Source organism: Morone saxatilis, unplaced genomic scaffold (assembly GCF_004916995.1).
Source record: "Morone saxatilis isolate NCDOM2014 unplaced genomic scaffold, NCSU_SB_2.0 Contig12, whole genome shotgun sequence".
Classification (NCBI taxonomy): Eukaryota; Metazoa; Chordata; class Actinopteri; family Moronidae; genus Morone; species Morone saxatilis.
The window spans coordinates 16,145,037-16,156,491 of NW_023339674.1; the positions used below are offsets into that span (position 1 = coordinate 16,145,037).

The 11,455-nt window shown below is 40.7% G+C and overlaps 1 protein-coding gene across 1 annotated transcript in view; it reads right to left on the reverse strand.

The window, feature by feature from the left end:
- tle2a (TLE family member 2, transcriptional corepressor a) overlaps positions 1–11,455 on the reverse strand; it is a 36,790-nt gene that overhangs the window by 16,546 nt on the left and 8,789 nt on the right. Inside the window, exons 2-3 of the mRNA XM_035653656.1 lie at positions 8,723–8,883; positions 7,921–7,954 (exon numbers count right to left, since the gene is read on the reverse strand). Of these exons, the coding sequence (XP_035509549.1) occupies positions 7,921–7,954; positions 8,723–8,883 (195 nt within the window). The remainder of the gene's footprint in view (positions 1–7,920; positions 7,955–8,722; positions 8,884–11,455) is intronic.

Consider the following 11,455-nt stretch of genomic DNA (forward strand, 5'->3'; position numbering starts at 1 on the left):
TGATTTCCTGACAAGACAGAACAATACTTTCGATTCTTTCTTGGACATGAAAGTATCTTGAAGAAGTCTCTGCTTGCAAGTGTATTACCACACACACACACATACACACACACACACACACACACACACACACACACACCACACACACACACACACTTAAGAGTTTTTGCTGTGAAATTCCTGTTTAAAGTGCGCGATTAGGACTGTAACCACAGATTATTTTCATTAGTTTCATTTATTATTCATTATTTTTGGATAATTGGTGATTATTTTATTACTTAATTTTTTTAGTAATAAAATTAATTACTTAATCCTTTCGTCTCTAAAATTTCAAAAACCCATCATTCTCTCTCTTACCACATCTAATAAAGCCATAAAATGGCCAAAAAATACACAAGGAACAATTTGATTAACTTTCTGTAGATCAGCTAATCAATGAATCAACTGATCATTTTAGCTCCTTGTATGATGTTTGACAACTAATGGTTCATGGATGCATGCTTTCTTACACTGAACACAGCAGGTCAAGTTATTTGTGTGGTTCAAGGTGCTTGAAAACGACCATTTGTGACCCACATGCCACATACACAAAACCACCTTGGCTGATCAGATTTTGTTTTAGTAAATGAGCCGCGGTCAGCCATGCTATTAAATACCACTAAAGAGAGCCAGGGGAGAAAAAAATCAATGTCTCTATAGCCGTAAAATCAGTTTTCTGTTTTTGGCAAAGCACTCCAGAAACTGCACAATAGCATTACACGATTTCATAGCAAACGTATACACATACACACATACGCACATACGCAGATGGACACTTCTTGCACTTACAGTAAAGACCCCAAGGTCGTACTCAGGAATAACCATTCCCCACAAAATAGACTTCAAGGAATACAATTACTGTGTGTGTATGTGTGTGTGCCATTATGTGAGTGTAGGAACATAAAAGAGTTGGAGGAGGGAAGAAAATGAGGGAGAGTGGGGAGGAGAGCGGTGAGCAGGAAGTGGGTATTTCATGTCGAAATGATTGCCTGTAATAATTAGTGTTTGGCTCAGCACCATTTACTGAGAGAAAGGGAGGGAGAGAAGGTTTGGGGGATGGAGAGAAAGACACGGCAACACAGAGGAAAAAAAAACCAAGATTGAATGTGCGAGCAAGAGAGAAAGAAAAAAGGAGATATGACTCTGTGTGTGTGTGTGTGTGTCACGGTGGGCTCGGTTCCTCCAATCTTTCACTGGCGGTGACAGGAGATAAGATGATCAGCCGAATGCGCTACAAATCTGCAGCCTGCCAGCCTTCAGACAGCTCTGTCAGTGCTGCACTATACTACACACACACACACACGGAGCAGGGAAGCATTAGAGGTGTGTGCTTGTACATTAAACGTCCTCTTACTTCCTACCTTACAGCATATACTGCATGCATGTAGGCACACGAAACAAAGCGCACACGTAAGCACATATGCAGTATGTACACACACACACACACACACACACACACACTCTCTCTCTAACGAGAGTCTACAGAGACTGAAGCATCTAATTAAGATCCTGCACTTTGTAGAAATGTGCCGACTGCCTTTTTAGTCTCCATGTTTGAAACAGGCTACTGGGTATTGTAAAAATGTCAACTCTTTCCTTTCCAGCGTTTGTTTTTCTTCACAATACTTTTACTTTCACTAGGCTATTCCCTCATTGATTATTGTACTAAAAAGGAACAAAAACATTTGCAATTTTTCCTTTCCTATAAAAACATGGTTGCTTCTGGTTGTTTGAGGACATTTTTAACTGATATCTCAGAGATAAATTGAAGAGAACATCGATTTTCTTTCAACAAAAAGCACCATCGCAAGCAGGATTGCAGAAACAGAGCATTATTAAATTACTTGGTGAAAGCTGATAAAACAATAATAATGAAAAATAATCAGCTACATCACTTTTCTGTAAAGCAGAATTAAAGGGGAACTTGGCAACTCTAGCCATTTCTTCGCTGGTTTTCATTTTTGTCATTGCAATGGTTTGTCTCAACGAGCTCCCCCTACAGCTCTTGGGACGTGTATTTCACAAACACGTCGTAAAGAACACACTCACTTTTGCTGACCTTCCTCCCCCTTTCTACCGCTGCCTGATGTGCCCTTTTTTCGGCCGGGCAACTTTTTGTGTGGAAGCAATTACTCTACCGAGGTGGTTTTTGATAATACATTATATCACTAACCGTTATTGAGTGCGCGGCGTGTGCGTTTATGTTGGAATTGCCGTAAAGAGTCGTTTTCCTCGCTCGTTCTCGCTTCTCGCGGGTACTTCCTATTTCCAATTTACCGGGACGGTAGTCCCAAAGTTTGCAAGGTTGGTTTTCCCGCCTTAGCGGGTCTTCATGGGGGTCGCCAGCAGGGGGGGTGGGGGCGTCATTTCACCGGAACAGGCCATTTAACCATCCAAATGATTTCTAAACGGGTTTATTAAGCTGAAAAAGTTGCCAAGTTCCCCTTTAAAGTGCGTCCTCTACAAACACTGGGCAAGCTGCAATCCAAAAAAGCCATTCAAGTTAAAAAAGTTCATTTCCTTCCAGCAGCCAACTGTGTGTGTGGTCTAAACAAATACACACTGCAGAATAGAGACACTGACGTGAGGCTTTTCTAACATGAAGGGTTAATGTCATGGATTATGACTGGTCTCATAAACACTGTTATCCTATGATATGAACATTTTATTGTGATAGATATGACATCTCCAAGCACACAGGACTAGACATAGAAAGAGATTTAATCTTGATTATTTTTGTATGCTTTGTGATAATTATTCCATCAACAATAGTTTAAATCAGCAATAATTCTGATAATTAATTGTTTACATTGTGGTTAAAAATAAAACACTGTGGACCCAAAAAAATATATGTCAGGTTGGGCTTTGAAACATTATGGTGGACTTTAATAATTTTCTGACCTTTTATAGACCAAATAAATACAGCTCAAACTCAAAGGTGGAAAAAGCAGCCAATTGCCACATTTGAGAAGCTAAAACCAGAGAATGTTTTACATCTTTCTTAATGACCAAATAATTTTCTATCAAATGACTAATCAATAAAAGACTTAAGTTCAATGCTACACTTAATATCTAACATAGCATACATCCTGATAAACATCATTATCAGAAAACATGAACATTTTGAATGTGAAAACATTTCCAGGCAAATCACCCGGCACTAAACCCACGGATGCTTATTAATTCTGACATGCTGCTACCAAGTCTGGTTCCGCCATCACTTGTGCTGCAGTCTGGAACCCATCGTTGTCTTGGCAAACAAGCATCATAAGTGACACAAGTGCTATACAAATACAAAGCTACCAGCCAGTAAAGAACACACACACACACACACACACATACACACACAGAGATGGGAGCCATGTAGTGACTGCACCAGTGTCGTGCCTTTACAGTGTCAGGACCATTTAGCCCGCCAGCCTCCAGGTATGTGACTGTTCACTTTACATCACATTAACTATTGATCAACCCTTCCTCTCTGCTCCACTGGAGAAACCTTCAGCTTCTCCCTCTCTCCCTTCAAACACACTCACACACAAACATGCACACGAGGGACCCACCCAACTCGCCTGTGTACTCTTTCATCATCTCTCAAGGGTGTGTACAAGAGCAAGTACACTTCCCGCACACGCACACAAAGCAGAACTGGGATCTCGTCGCACAATAGCAGGCCAACTGTACCCCGCTCTGCTGCCAGACTCGCTGTTCTTTCATAAATGTTTACCACACACACACAGACAGAATTAAAACAGGGTGACGTTGTATCACACAAACCAACCCACAAATAAAATGCACACATAACTATATGCAAACGACAAACCCTCAGCCCCTTCTTAAAGCAAATATAATTTCATCATTTCGTGAGTGACAGACAGTCAGGAATCCTCTGTGTTTAACTGCCTATTTCATCTGATTATATCTGTATACACACAGCCTTTCTAGATACATGTACATGTACTCTGAGGATATACAGCTTCTTAGCCTCTTCCAGACTTTTACTGAGTGCAGTTCAGACACTACTCAGCTTTGGTGAACAGGTATTTTTGTTGAATGGAAATTTAATTTAAGCTTGTTGATGTTAAAACCGTTAACCTGTAGTTTATGCACATCTGAGGCTAAGAAAGACTAAGATGTAGTGAACAAACACGGACGATTTAATATTCCATAGATCTGATCTAAACAAATCTGACATGCCTATTATTAACACAACAGAAAAAACTGTTCTAACTCTTCAAATGTGTATTTTGTTTTTCTAGTCAAGTTCATCAAAAAAACGTCACAAATGTACTCATAGAACATAAAGCCTATCAAACCCTTTGTGTAAGAATTAAAAATAACTTCTTTTTTGAACTAATAATTGATTTATTGCGATTTCATTATTGGAATTATACATAATACAGATTTTCTATTAGTGACCAATAATTTATCAGTCCCAATATATATTGTGATTTGTGCATCCCTCGTTAACAGAGTTAGTGACTTGTCTAAAAAGACAAAAAGTAAAAAAGCACAAATGTGTGGAGAGAACTGAAATGTAACATTGTTTGGTATGTTTGCAATGCAGAGTGGAGATTTATTTCATCAATCAATGTATCAGTTATTTTTTCAATTAACTCATTCATTGTTAGGCCAATAAAACATCAGAAAATAGGGAGAAATGCTGCTCACAAATTCCTAGTCTGACGTCTTAATATGTCTGGTTTTGTCCGACCATCAGTTCAAAACCCAAAGATATTAGATGTACTATAATTTATAACTGATGGGATAGCCGATTTGGCATTTTTGCTCAAAAAAAAAAGAAAAAGATTAACCAATTATTAAAGTAGCTGCCAATTGTATCTACTGATTGACAAATCAATTAATCAACTAACCTTTTAGCTCTGCAAATTTTTATTTTCATTAATGATCAAGCTATTAATTATAATTTCTTGAGTCTATAAAATGTTCTAAAATATATTTTTTTTAAAGTCACAATTTCTCAAAGCTGAAAGTAATGTCCTGAAGCGTAAAGATAATCAAAATAAAGCAGAAAGAAGCAGCCCATTACTCAGGTTATCACATTGGTGAAGCTAGAACCAGCCAATGTTTGGCACTTTTGACTGATAAATGACAAACTATCAACCAGAATCTTCTGTCATCAACTAATCGATTAACAGACAAATTATTCCAGTCCAATATGTGTTCTGTCTGAAAGAGGGACATTTGGCCATTATCAGCAGTTTCTGTCTTGTAGTAAAATATAGCGTTTGATAATGTGACACTGAATATTTTAAATATGACACACACACTGGGCCCACATGGGTTATATGTGGCGTATTCCGACTGCTGTGTAGGTGGGCAGGATGAGTGGAGGGGCTCGGTATCGTGATGAGTTAGCAGGCGACTGAAAGGCCTATCCCTACTCTGCAGCCACACACACACACACACACACACACACACACACGTTGCATTATGACTGATATATGGCTGTGTGTGTTTATAGAAAGAGAATTACAGTAATGAGAGCCCTCTGTCAGCAACTCCTCCCATCTCCCTTCAGTCTGCTGATTACAGCCTGTTTGGATAGTTAACACACACAACAAAAGTCAACAGCTGACCAACCAATGACCCTTTAATCAATTAACCCTTCCCTTTCTTTAGCTTCCTTAGTAATCTTTCTCATCCCCTCATACCAACCACGCACATGCCACCAAAACCAACAAGCGACACACAAATTTAGAAACGCATCATGCCACCCACACACACACACACACACACACAAAGTTGCAGCTCATCAGGGCTAATCCCTTCCCTCCGTCTCTTTCCTGCCGTCTAATCCAACATCTATCAGATTCCAGCCACCTTCTCTGCAGACAAAATACACAACTAAGCCCTGCTATTTCTGGACAACATGTATTTGTGTGTGCGAGGATAATTAGGGAGGCTCATACATGTGTGTAAGTGTGTGTTAAGCACATGCGTCAGATTGGGTGTCTGTCTGAATGGGTCACTGATGTGTGTCTGGCTCTGTGGGCGTCCAGGTCAAGTTTTCCCAGCAGTGTGAATAGTGTACAAGTGGGTCTGATTACATGGAGGTGCCTGCAATCAGATGTGGATCTGCTGTAGGACTAAACAAGGCCACTGTTAATCCTACTGATCGCTATCTGTTCAGACCTTTCCAAACTGCTGGCACACTGACTTTTTTTAGGTTTACATTTGGAAAGTAGGGATGTGCATGCCCACACAACGACCTGATACATTAAACATAAGAAGCAAGTACCAATGCAATGATACGATTCACCGTTATTCCAATACCGTGCGATTCAACATAATTTGATTCATTGGGATATGATGCATTGCAATTCATTTATTCATTATATATGAAGGTAGGGTTTTTTTGCAGTAGTGTGCAGGAGGATTCATGCAAAGTTGCATAATAAAACTTATGTTTAATGCAATTAAAGGGTTAATACATTTGTTCTACTATTTTACATCAGACAAAACTCTTCAAATGTGAAAAACAAAACCTTAAATTACAAATGTATTAATTTTTAATGTTACTTTAATTGGAAATCTCAGGCAAATTTGTCATTTGTGATTTTGGGCTTCATAAATAGAATTCACTTGACTTGATGATAATGATAAAACTATCATACCATCACACTACCACTGAAAGTCCTTCTTAAAATTAGTTGGTTTAAAATGGCAGCAGTGTTGCTGTGTCTCTAAAACAACACGAGCAGCAGCTCTAGTTTACTGAAGTTTGTATGGCGAAACCACCAGTTTTTGCAATGAACAGATTTATACCTACCTGCCAGGTTAAACATACATCCGACAGATACGTGAAGACTTCTGATAACACAATCTGTTCCAATAATGACTGTTGCTATTGTTATGAGTTATTGTTACAGTATCAGTTTTCAGCTGTAGTCATATGCAGTGTGTTAATCTGCTGTGTTTTTGTGCTCAGGCTGTTGGAGAAGTTAAAACAAATCCTTCCTGGAAACATGAACCAGGCCTGCTAAAACAGCACGCCACGGTATCGAAACTGGAAGATGCAGATGGAATCACAAGCTCGCTCTTGCTCCCAATCGTGTTCTTAATCTCGTCATTCATTTATTGTTTATCCTGCTCCCTAGTTCTCAGTACCAGTGCTTGGCAAGAGGGCAATGCTCCAGGTGTTTTGTAACACGAGGTGTAACGTTGAACAGCTGCCAGTGGAGCTGATCACACTGTCTCAACCAACAGATCCAGGGGTGACTCATGTTCACTGAATGGCTTGATTTGTCTGGGTCAGTGCTGCTCAAAAGGTGGTTCAGAGGAGCACTGCAAATATTTATTTTGGGGGGGCTTTTTCCAAAGATAGTCACTGTATAATAACCTTGGGTTGTCCTCTGATTCACAGATTACACAAGACACTCTCCCACATTGAGACACAATTTACTGTGCATCCAGATGACCAAATATATCAAAAATTATACGCAGCAAAGGAGGTGGCAAGTATCACAGCCTCTGAAAAATGCAGTTATGTGGGACTGGACAATAATCAACAGAAAACACACATATCTATAGGTATTTGCTGGCACTGGGTAGAATTATTTAATTATTTAACTAGCCATACTGTAATTAAACAGGACAAACATAAGAAGTGAGGCCACATGCACTGATGTTTGGAAAAATACTTATAATCATTATTGTAGTAAAGGTGATAATAAATCTTGATACAGATTTTATGTCCCATCTTTCAGTCCTTTTTCCTACAAAAGCACTTGTATGTGAGACTCCAACACTAGGTCTAGAATGACTGGACTGTTGAGCTTGTGGTAATCAGAAGAGACAGAGGGATAAGGACACACACACACACACACACACGCACACATACACACAAGCATTTGTGTGTACAGGGAAGCAGCAGTAGCCACAGGGGTTAGAGGGGCTGTGGACAAGGGCCGTACAAAAGAAGTTTGAAGTGGGACAGAATGGGAGGGAGGAGAGATTCTGGCTGGCTAAATCAAAGCAGGCTGAGAAGAGAAGAGCGAGGGGGTGGGGACCCTGTGAAGGTGTGCCACGAGAACAGAGAAGGGAGAGGGTGGGACTCTACAACCAGCCCACATGAAAAAAGGGCACATTCCTGCACATCAAGCACACCATACAGTAATGCAAAAAGAGTAGCCAGCATATACCCCTATTAGTCCGTTGTAAGAACGTTTGTCAAAACATGACACAGCCCGACATAACAAACAAATTTGTCACCTGGCAAAAAAAAAAGTTGAACCTGGCTCAACTTCTGCAACAAGTCAATGCAAGGTTATATGGCAACACACCGTATTGGTCAAATGTATACAAGTGCACATTCCTGGAACATTACTTTGTAAACTAAAGGGGGTAATTCTATCTCTCAGTTGTCCGTACGCAGCATAAAAACAACTGTCACAGTGACTTTCCAGAGTTGTGTCCTGAGCCAGAGAATTATAAACTGCTGTGAACTGTTGTAGCATCTGATACGCCCCAAAACTCAAAGATCTGTTAGCCAAACCGGCCTTCCTGGAACGTATCGAATCGTTCACCCGTACCTGAAGCAACACGCCCCCACAAACACACTTGCATTTCTTAAAACACTGTTCTCTTTTTAGTCTGAATTCCCAGTAACACAGAAGGGAAGTTGAGGGGAAACACCAGCACACAATCTGCAAAAAATAAATACCTGTGGTATTGAGTCTGGAGGAACTGAAATTCCTCCTTGATGCGGTCCAACGTTTCTGGGTAGGTAAGTTTCAGTGACTGGGGCGTCCCCGATGCCGCCGCGGCTGCTGCTGCGGCTGCCACCACTGAGGCAGAGGACCCCGGGGGTGGCTGCAGAGGTGCCTGAGAAGAGAGGAGATGGTTAACTTAGTGAGTTGACTGAGAAAAGACTTGCATGTACAGGATAGTTGCAATAATTCTTGACATCCGATTTCAAAATTGCGGGCGATTAAGCTTAGTAATTATCTGTGTAATATGGTAAAAGAAAAGCTTCACTCAAACAGATTCTTCAAACTAATGAGATGCATTTACAGAGATCTACATGAGCCCCATATATGTACATGCACAACAGTATGCCTGCGTGTAACTATTGTGAGGGACTATCTAATTCAGCTAGCAGAGCCAGATGTGAATGTGTCATTAAGACGTGTACTGGAGGATGCTGAGGTACAAGAGCTTCTTAGCCAAATGAGCACACTTTGTTTAATTGCTATTCAGAGTAGAAGAAAGAAATAAAGAAAGAAATTGAGCAGTGGGAGGGAGAAAAGTGGGGGGAAAAAAAGAACCCCATCATGGCTGAGGACCCCTCCCAACCCTGTGCTTAGTCTCCCATCTCTGCAGGGTTCAGAGCAATTAGGAGACTACAACCATAGGGGTAATGCTGCAGGACAGGCAGACAAAAGGGGGCTGAGAGCTGGACTAGGAGGGTGGTGGGGGCTGTCCGTCTGTCAGTCTATTTGGCTCTCTGTCAAAATAACAGAATGCAGAGGCCAACGGGGGCTCGGGGACAGCCGGTTCACAAGCTTCACGATGGTCAAGTATGACGGTGAGGTTAAGTGATAGTAATAAACTGTACTTTTCTTATAGGAAAGCACCAACTAGTTTTTAATATGGTTCTGTTAGTTTATTAGAGGCCAATGTCTCGTCACAGATTCAAACACGCGTTGCTCTTTTTTCAGTCTGTGATGGGAGGTGTAAAGAGAAAGGGAAGACTGTGGGAGGACAAAGTTAGATTCTATGCCAAGCAGGATTGCTTGATCTGATAACAACCCCTGATAGCAGAGAGTATTACCTAACATTTTACAATCTAGAGTTCGGAAAAGAAGCCTGTAACATTAATTCATTTGTGGTGGCTATAAAATACAGATTAAGTTTCTATTTACAGATTTGTAACATTTGCTGATAGAAATTTCTCAAGATTTGTGTAAGAGCTTTAAGTGGAGTGGACACTCTTCAAATCCAGCTGCACTTTTCTCAAACTCCAGCAGACTGCAGATAGAACTTGCCAACCTGTGCCACCCACTTTCTGAGTTGGCTCTGCTGTAGCATTTTCCCCAGGAGGGCAACTACTTTTTCTCTAATGTGCATCCTTAACTGGTAGTCATATAGCTCCGCTTGCCTCCCCTGTCTGGCTCACGGGGGATTTATTATAATATGCTCAACTTCCTTGTGCAACTTGGAAGAAATATGAGTCAAGAAATATAGCTCTGTATTTTTTAGACATTCCTCCTTGCAGGTATGTTCATTACAACACTGGACATAGCCTTTTTGTGAATAACTAAGGCTAACCAGACTGGACAGTGAAATAGTAGAGCAGAGTTTTCCTTCCATCTTGGTCAGCTCCTATTATTATTAGTATTTCCCACATAGTTCTGCGACATTTACCTGTGCTTGTCCAGTCCCTTCCCTCTTATGCACGTCTCGTAATAATTTCCCGTCGACTACGAAAGATACTTCAGTGGAGCTATATCAGCTTAAAACTACCTGGCTCAAAACGTCTGAAAACCCTGTGTACAAAGATGATTTTGTGAATTTATGTTACAATATTTACACAAAAGGACACTGCTAAAAATGATGCACAGTAGAAAATGACTACACAGCTCAACAAAACAGCCTTAAAGCTGAGTTCAAAGACAGTAGGCACACATGTGGGTAGCACTGAATGACAGCAGTAATGATTAATTTGGATTAAAAAAAACAACGACACACATCTCACATGTTGATGTCCTACAAATCAACGATGTCTGTCACGCATTAATGATGTTTAATGAACAAGTTAATAACAACATCACTCAACTCCAATGCCAAAAAGAATGCCATGTGGGTGTGCAAAAGATGTTCAAAGCATTTGCATGTTGGCACGACGAGATCAGAGGAGCGCGCCAGCACCTACGGTCTATACATGCACGTCCACGAGTGTGTAGATAAGTGACCGTGTGAAATGTTCTGACAACGAGAAAGTGACAGAAACGATACGTGGAAGGTGTTTTAGCAGGTGAAAATATTGAGAGAACAGAGGCGAGCAAATACTGAGGAATGAGGAGGAAAGGAAAGTGTGAGAGAGGGGAGTTCAATAGGGAGGATAAGTTGAAGGAAAATAGATAAGATGGATGGAATGTAAAAATGGACAGATAATACAGGCGAGGCTGGCAAGTGAAAAAGTCAAGACATACATAGAGAAGAAGAGAGAATCTGTTTTGAAAGCAGAAGGAAATAACAGAGAAGAGTGAAAGAGAGAAAGGGAACACAGGAAAGGAAGGAAAAAAAGAAGATAGGAGAGGGGCTGTGGCCTCATTGTTCCTCTTTCTAACAAGCTGCTCTCAATCTGTCGGCCAGATCCCCCTCCTAGAGCACACACAGCCACACACACACCTCTTTTCCTTTACACAAAAACCCACCATTACACACACACACA